Source organism: Vipera ursinii (assembly GCF_947247035.1).
Source record: "Vipera ursinii genome assembly, chromosome: 3".
NCBI classification, from domain to species: domain Eukaryota; kingdom Metazoa; phylum Chordata; class Lepidosauria; order Squamata; family Viperidae; genus Vipera; species Vipera ursinii.
Window position 1 is genome coordinate 200,246,578 of NC_139516.1, and position 17,319 is coordinate 200,263,896.

Sequence of the window (17,319 nt, forward strand, 5' to 3'; positions counted from 1 at the left end):
TCCAACCCTGCGATACTGTGATTCTCCTAAGGGCGGCAGAGAGGCCCCTCTAATTGTTATCTCCATGGGTTCATATCAAGCAGCTAACGTCATATCCGCCCCAGGAGGACGAGGAGGAGGAGGGAAGATTACTCCTAGAGATAGGAAACTAAGAAATATAAACCGTAAAAAACCGTTATAGATTCCCGAGGGTTATAAAGAGACACCCTTCCTGAGCCCCCTCCCTCTCTCTCTCTCACACACACACACACAGCCTTCCGTCGGGCACATTCCGTATCGATGGCGCCTGTCAAGAGCCCGTGAGGGAGGCTTCAGTGGCGGCGTGTCACTCTAGAGCAGGGGTAGGCAACCTCGGCTCTTTTACGATTCGTGGACTTCAACTCCCAGAATTCCTGAGTCAGCTCTGCTGACTCGGGAATTCTGGGAGTTGAAGTCCATGAGTCGTAAAAGAGCCGAGGTTCCCTACCCCTGCTCTAGAGTCTAGACCAGGGGTCGGCAACCTCGGCTCTTTTATGACTCGTGGACTTCAACTCCCAGAATTCCTGAGCCAGCTACGCTGGCTCAGGAATTCTGGGAGTTGAAGTCCACGAGTCATAAAAGAGCCGAGGTTGCCGACCCCTGGTCTAGCCTTTCTCTCTCTAGAGGACGGACGTCCTCGCGCTCCCGTCAGCCCCTGCGGCGCTGTTCCTACAAACCCCGCCCACCCACCCCCAGTTCCGGGCCTGAAAGTCGACCGGGGGTGCCGCCAAAATGGCGGGCTACCTGTCGCATCGGCAGAAGGTGCTGCGGCTCTACAAGCGAGCCGTGCGGCACCTCGAGTCCTGGTGTATCCATCGGTGAGTCGCCGGCCTGCCGGCCCCGCGTCGCAGCCCGCACGGGCCTCCGCTGCCTCCTGACTGGCGAGAGGACACCCATCCCCATCATCCCCAACCCTCGCCGACCCCCGGTGTGTCTGGGCGTTGTAGTCTTAACGTGGGGGCGATTTGCAGCCTCTGAAGAGCCTTTTCTCTCCCCGCCCTCTCTTCTCTTTTAATATACCGGCGCCTCTGCGCTTTTTTCCCCTCCTCCGTTGCGCTTTTCTTGCGCCGATCCTAAGCCGAGTTAACCCGCGTGTCGGTGGCCCCTTTTTTTTTTCTTTTTTCCCCACGACACCTCTGGGTTCAGACGGACAGAAAGGCTGCGGGGCCGGGATCGGGCCGTGGTTGGGCTAGCCGTGCTTTGCTGAATCCGGCAGATTGCCCAGCCTGATTAGGAGATAAGAGAGTTGAAGTGGCTGGGATTCATTCAGGAAATAGATCTTGTTAAGTGAGTGGCAGTTAAAAAAAAATAATAATAATGGCTTGTTAACCTCACTGGGATATTGGTAAAACATACTGTCAGACGAGCCAGTTTTGTTTATTAAGCAAGGTTTAAATAGACACCGTTGCATATTGCGCTTGGTTCTTCTTGTTGGGCTCAACATATTAGCACTTGCAAATAAATATATATATATTGAACTAGGCAAATTCAACAACCTAAGGTATGCAGATGATACCACTCTAATGGCAGAAAGTGAAGAGGAACTAAAGACCCTCTTGCTGCGAGTGAAGGAGGAGAGTGCAAAAGTTGGGTTGAAACTTAACATTAAGAAAACCAAGATCATGGCATCCGGCCCTCTCAATTCCTGGCAAATAGATGGGGAAGAAATGGAGGTAGTGACAGATTTTATTTTCCTGGGCTCCAAGATCACTGCAGATGGGGACTGTAGTCAAGAAATTAAAAGACGCTTGCTCCTGGGGAGGAAAGCCATGGCAAATCTAGACAGCACACTAAAAAGCAGAGACATCACCCTGTCAACAAAAGTGCGTATAGTCAAGGCTATGGTCTTCCCAGTTGCAATGTATGGCAGTGAAAGCTGGACCATAAGAAAGGCTGAGCGCCAAAGAATTGAGGCCTTTGAACTCTGGTGCTGGAGAAGACTCCTGCGAGTCCCTTGGACTGCAAGGCGATCAAACCGGTCAGTCCTAGAGGAGATCAACCCTGACTGCTCTTTAGAAGGCCAGATCCTGAAGCTAAAACTCAAATACTTTGGCCACCTAATGAGAAGGAAGGACTCGCTAGAGAAGAGCCTAATGCTGGGAAAGGTTGAGGGCAAGAGAAGAAGGGGACGACAGAGAATGAGGTGGCTGGACGGAGTCACTGAAGCAGTAGGCGTGAGCCTAGATGGACTCCAGAAGATGGTAGAGGACAGGAAAGCCTGGAGGAACGTTGTCCATAGGGTCGCGATGGGTCGGACACGACTTCGCAACTAACAACAACAACAACAGGCAAATTAGGATGACGGGGTGAGGTAGGAGGTTGCGTTTTTTTCTTCTATGAAGGAAAACAAAAGAATTTAGCTTCAGAAATAAGTATTGCACTATATAGTACTTTCAGCCCTACAAAAAAAAATATTTATTAAACTTACATGCTGCTCATCTCGCCAAAGGCAACTCTGATGCCCAATAACAAAAGTTCCACTTATTTAGGAGGAACCCTCCCCCCCTTAATCCATTTAAAATGTAATATGGTTGTTTACAGTTGAGTATAAATCATGTAACTTGATTCACTATAGCAGGGGTCCCCAACCCCAGGCCGTGGACCGGAACTGGGCCGCGGCATGCCAGCAACCGGTCCGCACAAACAAGCAAAGCCCCATCCATGGGATGCAGGCAGCACACAAAACTACACACACACTGGTCCGTAGAAAAACCTTTCTCCAAGGAACCAGGTCCCTGGTGCCAGATTGTTGGGGGCAATAAGCTGACTTTGTAATAATAATGCCGCTTGGGGGGGCCCGAAAGCCCTAATAAGCAGGCATATACATAGAATGAAGGCTATTGCTAAGCACATTTGATTCGTGCTTAGCTTGTAAGCCGCCCTGAGTCTTCGGAGAAGGGCGGGATATAAATGGGATTAAAATAAAATAAAAATAAAATAAAAAAAGGTTGGGGACCTTTGCACTATAGGACAATATTTGGCTATTAGGGCCCTCTAGTGGCCATTCTACATACTTTATCTACTTGCAAGTTTTTAAGGAGTGTATTCCAGGATCCAGAGTGGGTTGATCACCAGGAACAGAGGTTTTTGTCTTCTGAGCTTTTGGATTCGTGCCGGGAGCCCATCTTCAGAGAAAGAGGCCAAAAGCTCGGAAGACAAAAACATCTGGTCCCGGTGACCGACCCAGATTGGATCCGGCAACATTATCCTGGGACACGTATATTCGCCTTCATTCAGGAGTGTGTTCTTGCTATATTTTAATCCCACTTTTATTTATGCTTTCACCTGCTATTTTCCCTACAAGAACAACCCTTTGAGATGTGTTGGGCTTGAGTGGCTGGCCCAAAGTTACCCAGCCAGCTTTGAAGAAGTCAGTGGCAAACCTCTTCCATGCTCTTGACATGATAGCAGCCTTCCAATACTTGAAGGGGCGTAACAGGGAAGAAGGGGGTTGATTTGTTCTCCAAAACAGCGGGGGTGGGGGACAGAAGTTGAAGTGGAAGCTCAACAGAGGAAGAGCCAACCTAGAAACAAGGAATTTCCTGGCAGTGAGAACTCTTTCAAGTAGTGAAACCATTAAGAAGTGTTTCTTGGGACTTGTGGGTGCACCATTGTTGGAGGTTTCTGAGAAAATATTGGACAACCATTTTGTCTGAAATGGTGTGAGGACTCCTGCCTTGGGTAGTTTATTGGACTAGAAGACCTCCAGGGTCCCTTCCAGCCTTATAATTCTTGCCAAGAAAGCTGAGCAGGTGCGCCCTTGTCATCCTCAGATGTCGAATCAATGAGTGAAATTCCCCATTCATTAAATAAAAGGCAAAAAGTATTCATCAGTTCAAAAGATAGTTATGGTTTATTCTTTCTTGGAATAAATGCTATCTTTGATATTCTCAGGGATAAATTTAGATACAATGCCTGTCTGCTGAGAGCACGGTTTGATGAGCACAAGGATGAAAAAGACATGATTAAAGCAACCAGGCTGTTGATGGCCGCTGAAGAAGAATTTTGGGAAAAGCAACATCCTCAGCCTTACATCTTTCCTGATTCCCCAGGTGGCACGAGCTATGAGAGATACGACTGCTTCAAGGTCAGGAGACGACAGGGCAGGCATTACGCATAATCAGTTCCTGCATATGTTGCAAAATATTGGCATTCTTAATCCCAAGAGTTTTCAGTAACTGTCATGAGTAAGTAGGAGATTCCTCATAAAATACAAAATTGCTCTTTAGTTCTGAGGAAGAATCCATGAATGAAGGCCACAGGGAAGTTGTTCAGACCTCAACATTAATGAGCATCAGTGGCCCAGCCTCCATCTGAGTTGGCAAGATCCTAAAGACATGGGAGAAAACTCAGGGGCAGGGCACACTATGCCTGGAGGAGCTCTTCTGCTTGACCTCCAGTTTGAAGAGAGAGCTAATAGGGCAGGGGTCTTCAAACTTGGCCCTTTGATGACTTGTGGACTTCAACTCCCAGAATTCCTCAGCCAGCGTGCCTGGCTGAGGAATTCTAGGAGTTGAAGTCCACAAGTCCTCAAAGGGCCAAGTTTGAAGACCCCTGTAATAGGGGATATGAAGGAACCAAAGGTTCTAGAAAGTTGGTGCCAAACTGCAGAAGCTCAAGAGGACCACCAGACAGTTCTGTATACAGCGGTGTTTCATGTTTGCAGCCAGTGCTTTAGATGTCCAGAGGCTGTTTGAGCCACACAAAGTGATCTGGAGGTAGCACATTCTCCACATCACTGGACAGTTGTTTTATGCACTGAATAGTTGTTAAGACAAGGATCTAATTGTCTTGAGACATCACCCTGCCATTAAAATGTGCCTTCTACTTCTAAAATATCTGTAGCAGCACCAACAGCCTTCCTGTGAGATGAGGCTAGATCAACCCCCTTTGGATGGTTTTTCTGGAACTTTTGCAGGTAAAGCTGTTCCAGGAGCCCTGATTGGTTGTTCCTACCTTATCTTTTAATTTTGATTGTTTTACTATTGCATTATTATGTTGCCATTTTTATTTTCAAACCACAGGTGTATTTTTTTTATCCCTGTGTAAGCCTCCAAATTTTTTTGTTTGATACTACATAGAAACATGCTGCCTAAGTAAATATCCAAAATTAGAAGGAAAAAGCATTATGAGCATCGAAATACTTATTGCTCTTATCTTAGTCTGCAGGTAGGAATAACTTTTTCTTCTAAAATGCTCTGATTCTTAAAAGTTACTAAACTTGCCATACCAAGATAATCCAGTAGTTTTCTGGAACTAAGACTTCCAATGCAGGAAATAGTATCTTTGGAGTCTTTATCATTTTGGTTTTAAACAGTGTTTCTCAACCTCAGCAACATTAAGATGTATGGACTTCAGCTCCCAGAATTCTTCATCCAGCATTTTGGCTGAACAGTTCTGGGAGTTGAAATCCACACATCTTTAAAGTTGCCGAGGTTGACAAACATTGGTTTAAGCAGACCAACAACCACAGTCTAACCCGGGGGTCTTCAAACTTGGCCCTTTTATGACTTGTGGACTTCAACTCCCAGAATTCCTCAGCCAGCTTTGCTGGCTGAGGAATTCTGGGAGTTGAAGTCCACAAGTCATAAAAGGGCCATGTTTGAAGACCCCTGGTCTAACCATTATTAGAAGGAGACTGTACATAATAAACCTACATAAAAGAGCAAGAAGACGACTATTATTCCTTGAAAGATAACAGTGGATAACCTTTTGTTCTTATGCTCCTGCCTTGTAGTCACCTGAATGGGTCCTAGACATGTGGCATCCATCAGAGAAGGCAATGTACCCAGATTACTTTGCTAAGAGAGAACAATGGAAGAAGCTGCGCCTGGAAAGTTGGGACAAGGAGGTTGGTTATCGGACTTTTATTTTACAATTACTTTTCCACGTGAAATAATTTTGAAGCAAGTCACAGAGTGGAGTTTGTTGGGTGAGACCTTGGAATACGGGTCTTAAAATGCCCCCTCATGGACCATCATCACCTACTGTTCTGCGTCCTTTAGTCCTTGGGGTTGTGGGGGAGCCGGAAGTGTTAATTCTTTTTTAGAGTGGACAGCTAAAGAGTAAAATGAGCGCCTTAGAGGAGAAAGGTCTTTATCAAAAGCCTCACCAGACTGGTCCTGTTTACCAAGGGAGCTTCAGATTCAGCATGCTGTATATCCTTCCTTCCTTCTTTCCTTCCTTCCTTCCTTCCTTCCTCCCTCCCTCCCTCCCTCCCTCCCTCCCTCCCCTTCCTTCCTTCCTTCCTTCCTTCCTTCCTTCCTTCCTTCCTTCCTTCCTTCCTTCCTTCCTTCCTTCCTTCCTTCCTGCCCTTCCTTCCTCCCTCCCTCCCTGCCCTTCCTTCCTTCCTTCCTGCCCTTCCTTCCTCCTTCCCTCCCTGCCCTTCCTTCCTTCCTTCCTGCCTTCCTCACTCCCTGCCCTCCCTTCCTCCCTTCCTTCCTCCCTTCCTTCCTTCCTCCCTCCCTCCCTCCCTGCCCTTCCTTCCTTCCTTCCTTCCTGCCCTTCCTTCCTCCTTCCCTCCCCGCCCTTCCTTCCTCCCTTCCTTCCTTCCTTCCTTCCTTCCTTCCTTCCTTCCTGCCCTTCCTTCCTCCCTCCCTCCCTGCCCTTCCTTCCTTCCTTCCTTCCTCCCTCCCTCCCTCCCTCCCCGCCCTTCCTTCCTTCCTTCCTTCCTTCCTTCCTTCCTTCCTTCCTTCCTTCCCTTCCTTCCTTCCTTCCTTCCTTCCTGCCCTTCCTTCCTCCCTCCCTCCCTCCCTGCCCTTCCTTCCTTCCTTCCTGCCCTTCCTTCCTCCTTCCCTCCCTGCCCTTCCTTCCTTCCTTCCTGCCTTCCTCACTCCCTGCCCTCCCTTCCTTCCTTCCTTCCTTCCTTCCTTCCTTCCTCCCTCCCTCCCTGCCCTTCCTTCCTTCCTTCCTTCCTGCCCTTCCTTCCTCCTTCCCTCCCCGCCCTTCCTTCCTCCCTTCCTTCCTTCCTTCCTTCCTTCCTTCCTTCCTTCCTTCCTTCCTGCCCTTCCTTCCTCCCTCCCTCCCTGCCCTTCCTTCCTTCCTTCCTTCCTTCCTTCCTCCCTCCCTCCCTCCCTCCCCGCCCTTCCTTCCTTCCTTCCTTCCTTCCTTCCTTCCTTCCTTCCTTCCTTCCTTCCTGCCCTTCCTTCCTCCCTCCCTCCCTGCCCTTCCTTCCTTCCTTCCTGCCCTTCCTTCCTCCTTCCCTCCCTGCCCTTCCTTCCTTCCTTCCTGCCTTCCTCACTCCCTGCCCTCCCTTCCTCCCTTCCTTCCTTCCTTCCTTCCTTCCTTCCTTCCTTCCTTCCTTCCTTCCTTCCTCCCTCCCTCCCTCCCTGCCCTTCCTTCCTGCCCTTCCTTCCTCCTTCCCTCCCCGTCCTTCCTTCCTTCCTTCCTTCCTTCCTTCCTGCCCTTCCTTCCTCCCTCCCTACCTGCCCTTCCTTCCTTCCTTCCTGCCTTCCTCACTCCCTGCCCTCCCTTCCTCCCTTCCTTCCTTCCTTCCTTCCTTCCTTCCTTCCTTCCTCCCTCCCTCCCTCCCTCCCTCCCTGCCCTTCCTTCCTTCCTTCCTTCCCCTCCCTCCCTCCCTCTCCTTCCTTGCTTCCTTCCTTCCTTCCTTCCTTCCTCCCCTCCCTCCCTCCCTTCCTTCCTTCCCTGCCTCCCTCCCTCCCTCTTGCTTTCTCTTTGTTTTTTTCTTTCCTCCTCCATCTCTTTTCTGGGGCTCACATAGCCACCTGGGCTCAGGTAAATAATGTGCTTGGAGAATGACAATCATACAAAGACATACCCTACCCTTTGGCTCCTTCATTCCAGATTTTCACTGGGATCATGTGGCTGCTTGCAAGTTTGGAAAACGATATGGCTTCTTTGAGAAAGTGCCAACGTGATTAAATGCTGACATCTTCTCCGAGGCGTGTTTTTGCCTTTAGTACTGAAGCACGCGAGATCCCTAAAGTCACCAAATCCCTAAGTTCACATCAAAGTGAACTTGACCCGTTGCGCTGGTCTAGCATTCGATGCATTAATTCTGCCTCTGTCCATTTAGAGCAATCTCCCAACTTCTAACAGCACTATTCTTTTCTATTCATCCCTGAATTTCCAAACAGGCATTTAAATGGATTGAGGGGGGGGGACTTTTTATAGCAATATTACTATATTTTTTGAACTTTTAGTCAAAACACTCCCAAGTGTCTTTAGAGAGACTGTTTGCAGATTATAGTGACATTGTTACCGTTGCTGGTTTTTAAAAACTGGATTCGGGGTGCATTAAGTTTACGAACTGCCGTATTAAGGCTTTTCATGCTTGACAGGGATAATTTGCCTTTAAAAATGCTTCTATCGAAGTTTCTCCCCCCTCCCCCTTGCAGCTATCTTACAAAACAACACACATATACATATACATACACATACACATCCTCCCTCCCTCCCTCCTTCCCTCCCTCCAAGAAATTAAGCAAATCCTTGTTGCTGGAAGCTTCTTTTGAATTACAGGTAGTCTTGAACGTACGACCCCAATTGAGCCCAAAGTTTCTATTGCTAAGCAATTGCTAAGTGGGTTTTGCTCCACTTTACGGCCTTCCTTGCCACAGTTGTTAAGTGAATCACTGTAATGGTTAAATTGGCAAACTGGTGAATCTGGCCTCCCCCATTGGATTCGCTTGTCAGAAGATCACAGAAGGTGATCACATGCCCCTGGGCCATTGCAACTGTCATGAATGTGAGCCAATCTGCCAAGCATGTGAATTTTGATGACGTGGCTGTGAGGATGCTGCTTAATGGTTGTGTGAAAAATAATAATAGGGCACCCTTTTCAGTGCCATTGTAACTTCGAACAGTCACTAAATGAATGGTTGTAAGTTGAGGACTACCTCTATAACAAATGTTCGAAGTGGTCTGAAAGGCACACAGATGCTGTTCTGTACCAGCCTGCTACCGGCCTTGCAGAAAAGGCAACCCCTTTACAAACGGCAAGAGGCTGGATTAACGTCTGCCAAATTTATTACTAAAACAAACAAGACACGAACCAAGATACCGGAGCTTTGAAACACTATCTGAGCGGTTGCTTTCAGCAAACCAGCCCTCCCCACACATTCCCTTTATAAAGAGTTCAGGGCGTGGCTTCTCTCAGCCTCCTTCCGAGAAGCCCCACTGCCTTCCTCTGTTTACTCCTACTTGACTGCCTCCTGCGTCGGGCGTCCTTGAACAGGGCCAGCTGTGGGTCATCTTCATCCACACTGTCAGGCTCACGCAGCTGGGTCTCCATGGTGACCAAGTGGGAGGGGCCTGCCTGAGGGCTATCATCAGCAAGATCTTCAACCCCCTCAGCAAGGTCTTCAACACCCCCCTCCTCCTCTGAGTCGTCCGACCCAACTGCCGAACCCACAGGCTGACCCTGAATCACAACAGATGCCTTGTTGAGACAACACACACACACACACACACACACACACACACACACACACACATCTCTGCCTCATCACCACCTCATGGCTGAGGGTTTCCTTGTTGGATAGAATGTCATGCATTAGTTATACAGGTAGTCCTCAACTTACAACCACAATTGAGCCGAAAATTAGTATCTAAGCAACAGTTAAGTGAGTTTTGCCCCATTTTGCAACCTTTCTTGCCACAGTGAAGTGAATCACTGCAGATGACAAGTTAGTAACTCGGTTGTGAAGTGAATCTGGCTTCTCCGTTGACTTTGCTTGTCAGGTCCCAAAAGGTGATCAGGTGACCCCGGGACACGGCAACTTTCCTAAACATGAGTCAGTTGCCAATTCTCCAACTTTGCATTACGTGACCGTGGAGATGCTGCAATAATGCTTGTGTGAAAGATGGTGACGAGTTACTTTTTTCAATGGCGTGACTTTGGACAGTCACTAAATGATCTGTTGTTAAGTAGAGGACTACCTGTAATGTGGAAACGCTGCTTAAGACGTGTCCTAAATTAAGAATTTTCCCCCTCAAGTGTATTAAAAATGTTGCAGGCCCTGGCTGGTGGCTAAGCCTGTTTCTCATTGACAGGTTCAGCAGCTTCAGGAAGAAACCCCACCAGGAGGTCCCACCACCGAAGCTCTTCCTCCAGCACGTAAAGAGGGACACCTGCCTCCTCTCTGGTGGCAGTACGTCACTAAACCTCGCAGGTTCCCAGTGTAAAAGCTCCTTTCTGAAATGCCCGTGTAGCCCCACGAAATGGTCCGTGAGCTTTCTGCAGCCGGTCGGTTGCTTTACTGTACTAGCAAACCCAATAAAGTCTGATATAAACCAAGCTGTGAGCCTGCCTGCCTGCCTAGCCATTACTATACAGATTACCTTAGCAGTCTTTCTCTGAGAAGCAAGACATGCAGCGTCTCTTAAGGTAAGTCACAGGATACTTCACTTACACTCAGGCATGTCAAACTCGTGGCCCACAGGCCACATCCAGCCCACACCATCCTAGCACCGCAAAGGCGGAAAACTCACATCACCATATGGCCCGTGATGCGAGCAGGCTTGACACCCCGGCTCCACAGTGTTGGCCTAGAGGGGATGTAGTTAACAAAAGGAATCCATTATGTAATCCTGTCACTGTGTGTGTGTGTGTGTGTGTGTGCGCGCGCGCATACATGACAGAAAAAAGGCTCTTATCCTTTTCCCATTGAAGTTGGAGTACATAGAATACAGCTTGGAAAAGCTAGAATCGCCTTGGGTCCCCAACCCCGCCAGTCCATGGATCGGCACCAGTCCACGGCATGTCAGAGACCAGGCCGCGCAAATAAGTGAAGCCCCATTCGCAGGATGCAGGCAGCATGTGAAACCACGGTCCCTCCGGTCCGCAGAAAAACCTCTCTCCATGGAACTGGTCCCTGGTGCCCAAAAGATTGGGGGCCACTGCCTTGGACCACTGATCCCAACTCTTAATTTTGCAGTTCTTATTCCAAATATAAGCATGTTGTGTATTCTCAGCGTTAACTGCTCCCTGGCCAGATTCTGTCTGCATCTGTCTTATAGCAGAATACAAAAATGCAGCCTTCTAATGCTTCTAATGTAGTAGTCTAATACTAATAAGTTGGTCAAAGAGCTTTGAGGATAATGGTTAAGATGCTAAGATGCTGGTAAGAAATGGTTTACATACATACATACATACATAAGGATTGACCTGTTGAAAATCATGCTTCCTGTGGCACAGGTAATGAGGTCTGGATTACCCCGATTAAAAGTTGCTAGGATTTATTAAAATTAGGATTAGGATTTATTAAATTTATATGCCGCCCTTCTCCCTAAGGACTCAGGGCAGCTCACAACAATAAAAATTAAGAGACATAAAATACAAAAATTAAAAAAGAATTAAACAATGAATATAAGAAATACGGTACAATTTACACAATAAAAACCAAATTAAAAACCATGGTCAGTCCAGGCCTGCTTGTTGGAACAACCCTGTCTTCAGGTCACGGCGGAAGGACCGAAGGTCAGGGGCCATCCGCAGCTCTGGAGGCAGTTCATTCCAGAGGGTCGGCGCACCCACAGAGAAGGGTCTCCCCCTGGAGGTCGCCAGCCGGCATTGCCTGGCCGACGGAACCCTGAGGAGGCCGACTCTGGGAGCGAACCGGGCGATGGGAGGTTGACAGGCAGCAGGTGGTCTCGCAAGTACCCCAGGCCTAAGCCATGTAGGGCTTTAAAGGTAATTACCAGCACCTTGAATCGCACCCAGAGCGCAACCGGAAGCCAATGCAGCTCGCCCAGGAGAGGTGTAACGTGGGAGTATCGAGATACTCCCATAAGCACCCACGTGGCCGCATTTTGCACCAGCTGAAGCCTCCGGGTGCACTTCAAGGGCAGCCCCATGTAGAGAGAATTGCAATAAGGCTTTTTTAAAGGGCTAGATGGGTCCTTGAGTACCTGTGAAATCATCTCTGATCCTTAACTGAGAGCTCAAAGGCAGCAGGAGGTCACAGGAGTTGAGCTTTCCTAATTAAGAACAAAGAGCTTTGCAGAAGTTGCTTTGATTAAGGATGAACAAAATGGCAAACGCCTTACTTGCCAGAGGTTGTCTTAATGTTTTCCACATACTTATTAAAGCACAGGTGTCAACGCTAAAATCGGATGTTTTTGCACTGACAAAAGGAGATGCAGCCATTTTTCTTTTTGCTTTTAGAGTTAGATGTTGCTGGGAGGGGGAGGGGATGTGCATGAGAATCTAGCTAGATATAATAACACTGGACCTAGTGTGAGAACCAAGTTTATTGAAATAAGAGATAAGAATTGGTGGGCTGGAGGAGAAGTCCGGGCTTCAAACTAATTGGGGAATGTGATTTATGACTGTTAACTGGAGGAGGGAATTGTGCTTTGATACTATGTCAGACATGTCAAACACAAGGCCCGGGGGCCAGATCCGGCCCGCAAAGTGGTTTCATGCGGCCCGCGAAGCCACCCTAGAAACAGTGAGGGAACGGCCCCCACTGCCTTGGCCCTGGCCCAGAGACCCTCCTTCTGCCAGAGACCCTCAGATCTGTCCCACTCCTGCCCAGGCCCCCATAGGCACCCTTGATGTGAACGATGTAGAGCTGGCCACGCCCACCCAGTAGGCCACAACCACCCGGCCCCTTGAGGGCAACTGCAATGTTGATGCGGCCCTCAATGAAATTGAGTTTGACACCCCTGTACTATGTGCTCAAGGGGGCGGATTCAGTTTTTGGCTTCGATTATGTTAGTGCCGATGCTATGCTTCTCGAATAAAGATTCTTTAAGGTCAACAATGCCTTGAAGTTCTTTCAAAGAGTTTCATCTGTCAGAACCATGACATTAGAAGCCTCATCCTGGAAATGAAGCTAATACAGCCCAGCCTCCAAAACTTTCTGAACAATCAGTTCCTTGCAAAATAATTTTTCTTCAGTACAGGTAGTCCTCAACTTACGACCACAACTGAGCCCATTTCTGTTGCGAAGTGAAACGTTTTAAGTGAATTTTGCCCCATTTTATGGCCTTTCTTGCCACAGTTGTTAAGTGCATCACTGCAGTTGAGTTAGTAGCCTGGTTGTTAAGCGAATCTGGCTAATGCCTCCTTAAGTAACACCAGCTGCCTGCAATTAGTGCAGGTTCGCATCCCACCAGGCTCAAGGTTGACTCAGCCTTCCACCCTTCCGAGGTAGGTAAAATGAGGACCCAGATTGTTGGGGGCAATTAAGCTGACTTTGTAATAATGCCGCTTGGGGTGTGAGTGAAAGCCCTAATAAGCAGGCATATACATAGAATGAAGGCTACTGCTAAGCTTGTAAGCCGCCCTGAGTCTTCAGAGAAGGGCGGGATATAAATGGAATTAAAATAAAAAAATTTAAAAAAAAAAGCTGAAGAGCCAGCGCTTGTCCGAGGACGTCTCCGTGGTCATGTGGCCGGCATGACTAGACACCAAAGGTGCATGGAACGCTGTTACCTTCCCACCGTAGTGGTCCCTATTTTTCTACTTGCATTTTTACGTGCTTTCGAAATGCTAGGTTGGCAGAAGCTGGGACGAGTAACAGGCGCTCACTCTGTTACGCGGCGCTCGGGATTCGACCCGCCAAATTGCCGATCTTCTGATTGACAAGCTCAGCGTCCTAACCCACTGAGCCACTGCGTCCCTTACAGGGTTGCCTACCCCTGCCCTAAATTTATAGGATCCCAACTTTCAGAAACTGCAGAATATTTGGAGGGCATAACACGGAGAAGATTGCCTGGCACACCTGATAATTAAAGGGGACCAAAAAGATCCTGCAGGATTTCTTGGATGACACAAAAGACACAAACCACTCCAGAAGCAGGTTTATCAGCAGGTCTTTATTTGTAATATAGGCTTGAAGCATTCATTACAAGGTAGAAGGGAAGCACAGTTAACAGCTATTTTTATTTTTAGCAGTTCGGAACAAAAACACTGCATGGGGAAAAGAGAGGTCAACTCTCGTTACAAACTAGCAACTAAACCACGAGAACTTACCATTAGAAACATTTTACATTTGTGACGCTGCTGTTACAATAGGCAAGGAACACAAAAGAGAGAAAAGGGAAAGAAACCTCAAAAAAAAAAAAAACCAACAGTACTATTCAAAGTGGTTTGCCACAGGTTAACATTGAATTTTGGCAATATTATTATTATTATTATTTTAACTGAGTTTTAATTCTGGTATTGAAAGGAAGAAGGCGGCTGCATTTTCAAATACAGCTTCATCCAAAATGTTTTCTCAACTTGCTTTTTCAAAAAAAAAAATAAAAAAAAAATCACCTCCCGTGTAGAGCTTCACAGAAAGCAAGGGGGTTAATGCAAGGGCGTGCCTGAGCCCCCTAAACAGAAACACCTTTTTTTAAAAAAAAAAGGAGAAAAAAGCTTAGAAAAAATCAGCTTGTCAGCCTGCACCCTTTTTGTCCATTTTTCTTCCCTCTTTCAAGTGGATAAGAAAAATGAAATCTCGGAGCATCATTTGCAGAGAGCATCTGCTCGTTGTTTTTTCAGAACAGGTGGGTTAGTTTGACAGCACTTTTATTATTATTTTTTCTGAAGGAAGAAAAGCTTGTTATTTCGGATCATGCCTTTTTTTTTTCTTTTAAACTTTTCGCTTCCGACGCCCTAATGAAAAAGTGTTAAGCAACCACAGCTGTGTAAATGTATATAGAACACAGTGACTATAAACAGGATTACAATACATCTCACATCCAATGCAGTTATGTATTTAAAGCATAAGAAGTTTACGTAGGCAAGATGGCAGCCAATACGAATCTCCCAAGCGTCCATGGCAGAGTAGATTGTGTGCGCGCACTCACAACCCAGCTCCTTCCGCGATGAGTGGCGCATCGCTGCAACCACAAACACACCCCTCTGAAGTCAAGAATTCTGCTAGCATCGCCCGTGTAGAAATAAGGCAGACGGTATCCAGTTAGACTGCAGAATGCTTTTAAAAAACAGAAAACCACAAAACTTAAAAACACCGGGGGTGGGGTGCCTGAGTTATGCACATTTCTACTGACCCCATGAAACGGAAAATACCACGGCAATGTCCATGTTAAGAAAAAAAAATCTTATTTATAAATTTAACAACAGTGCTCCCCCCTTCCCCAATTACTGTGGGGGGAAAAGAAAAAAAAATGAAAACCAGTTGTGAATGCCCCTCCCACTGTAATAAATAAAATCTAAAGAGTGTTCCGGTCCCTTCCAAAATCCCCAAATTTTGTGTTTAGGAAAAAAACAACCCCAAACTGGTTTTGGAAAAACAGTCCCCCTTAAAAGAAACATTTGCAGTTTTACTGGAGTTCCCAGTTAGTTGCCCATCCATCTATGAGTTGTTTTGTTAAAAGTACTGGGGAAGGTTTTCCATTTAGTTGGCTACCCAGCCTGCTGGGCACAGCCAGTAAAAGGTAAAAAGTTATAATTAAGAGCTCCCTGGTTTTCTTTTAATTTTTTTTGCTCTTTATTTTTTATTTTTGTATCAACGTAGACACCCTTCTGCCTTCACAGTGTCTTTATGTTGTGTTCTGTTTACTTCTTTTAAGGAACACAAAGTGAAGAGAGGAATGCAAAGTTTAAGCCTGTTGCCAAGATGGTACAAAAACGGATAACGAGGTTTCATGATGGCCGGAAATTAAAGCATACCGCATGGTTTACAGAAGCAAGTAATCTTAACACGGTCCTTTTCATAGGGCCAACACAGGAAAAATACCTAGCAGGCAGTACCCAAAAGTCTTTGAAACACCTTACTTAAATGAACACTGTAATTCATTATGGCTTATTTGGACGCATTTACAATGAAACTACCTGCTAGGCTACATTTTGTGCAACAAATTAAGCCCCTCCCTTCCTAATCCCTAAAAATTAACCAAATACAAGCCGTTCTCTCTCTCTCTCTTCCATTATATATTGCTTTAATCAGCTTCCGTTTCCTGCTTTTGCAGCAGGGGAACAGTTCACTGTATTTCAGTGAGGAGTTGTGTTCTTGCTAGGAACTTTGTACAAGAAAACGAACACAATTTGAGACTCCAACTATGATAGACAAGGTGCTCCACAAAACTGTCCAAGAGGGAGAACTGCATCACCACCGGGGACCCCCACGCCCTCGCTAAAATTTAACTACTTGGACATTTCTGACAGCCATCCTTTTGTGAATGAATACATTTTACAAAGAGTTATTAAAAGGGTAAGCGGGATTTTGGCACCTTTGGGGAGAAAAAAAAGAGGAACGGAGACCTTGAAAATGTGCAGGGGAAAATATAATCAGCCAGCTTTACAAAAAAGAAAAAAAATAATAATAGTCGGGAAGATGTTCCTTTAAGCATTTCACCTGGCCAATTCTAAGCTCCCCTCCCCATTTTAAGAGACCGTCACCAGCTGTCTCTCCTAGAAAAAAAATCTTGATTGTACAATAATGGACCGAGACACAAAAGTTGATGTCATCAGGTAGGTCCACCTCTTTTCACTCAACCTGGGCAATGATTCAGTGTCTAGGAAATACGGGGTGCTGAGCGATCGTTCGTGGTGGTCTTCCTCAGCTTAACGCCCCTGCGGATAGCATTCAGCATGTCTTCGCCCTGTGGGGCCTCCGCTGGGTTCTGCCCACCAGAATGGGGCACGGGCTGGCATGGGGGAGCCGTGATGCTGACGTCTTCTCTTTCATTCTCCTCTCCTTTGTTTTCAGCCGCCGCCGGTCTCTGATCCTCTGTGCTGCTCGGCTTCTGAATGGTGGCGGGAAAGCTGGCAGGCGCTTGCCCGCTCCACAAGGAGGTACATACGGTGGGGGTGCTGCCCCCTCCAGCCTCGGGACTTTGCTCAGAGCTTTCTTCTGCCCCACTCGGGAAACCAGGAAGCCCCACCGGCACGTCTGGCACAGATGGAGTCTTAACGGGAATCACGGGGGTCTTAATGGGAATTGGTCCCGCACCAATGGTCCCACGCCTTACCGCTGGCTTGGTGGAAGGGGTCCGTCGGATGGTGGCCACGCCTGGTGTAACGATCACAGGGCCAAGGGTGGTTGGGAGGCCCGCAGTGGAAGCTGGACGCTTGGCATGGAACATGCGACGGTAGGACTGGCTGATGTCGCTGTTCCTTGGAATAGTTGAAGACTTGTCAAATTCTTGCTGCTCAGTGTCTTGGTCTCCACTCACAGAAAAGTAGTCGTAATCTGAAACTAGGAAGGCAAAAAAGGGGAGTCAGAACAGCAAATCTTCAAAAGTAACTTGGCAATATCCAGTGAATGTATTAAATCGACACAGTTCCTTTTTTTTTCTTGGATATGATGTTTATTAAGAGTTTTAAAAAGGAAGATAATAACTAATATAAAGTAAGAAGGATCAAAGGAAAAGAAATCAAAG

General features: G+C 47.1%; 2 protein-coding genes across 2 annotated transcripts in view; one reads left to right on the forward strand and one right to left on the reverse strand.

Annotated features, from left to right (window-relative positions):
• Nucleotides 1–701: 701 nt before the first annotated feature.
• Nucleotides 702–10,375, forward strand: NDUFB9 (NADH:ubiquinone oxidoreductase subunit B9). The gene is made up of 4 exons (XM_083357611.1): nucleotides 702–836; nucleotides 3,913–4,105; nucleotides 5,756–5,869; nucleotides 10,033–10,375. Exons 1-4 carry the CDS (start codon nucleotides 751–753, stop codon nucleotides 10,162–10,164), a joined length of 525 nt encoding a protein of 174 aa, XP_083213737.1. The 5' UTR covers nucleotides 702–750; the 3' UTR covers nucleotides 10,165–10,375.
• Nucleotides 10,376–13,784: 3,409 nt separating this feature from the next.
• The window catches only part of MTSS1 (MTSS I-BAR domain containing 1), a 155,585-nt gene continuing 152,050 nt past the window's right edge, over nucleotides 13,785–17,319 (reverse strand). Inside the window, 1 exon segment of the mRNA XM_083357612.1 lies at nucleotides 13,785–17,135. Coding sequence (XP_083213738.1) covers nucleotides 16,453–17,135 — 683 coding nt within the window. The 3' untranslated portion in view covers nucleotides 13,785–16,452.

Coding starts and splice junctions, on each gene's coding strand:
- NDUFB9 (XM_083357611.1), top strand. CDS start 751: ATGGCGGGCTACCTGTCGCATCGGCAGAAGGTGCTGCGGCTCTACAAG. Junction 4,106..5,755: donor AGAGATACGACTGCTTCAAG/GTCAGGAGACGA, acceptor CCTGCCTTGTAG/TCACCTGAATGGGTCCTAGA. Junction 5,870..10,032: donor TGGAAAGTTGGGACAAGGAG/GTTGGTTATCGG, acceptor TCTCATTGACAG/GTTCAGCAGCTTCAGGAAGA.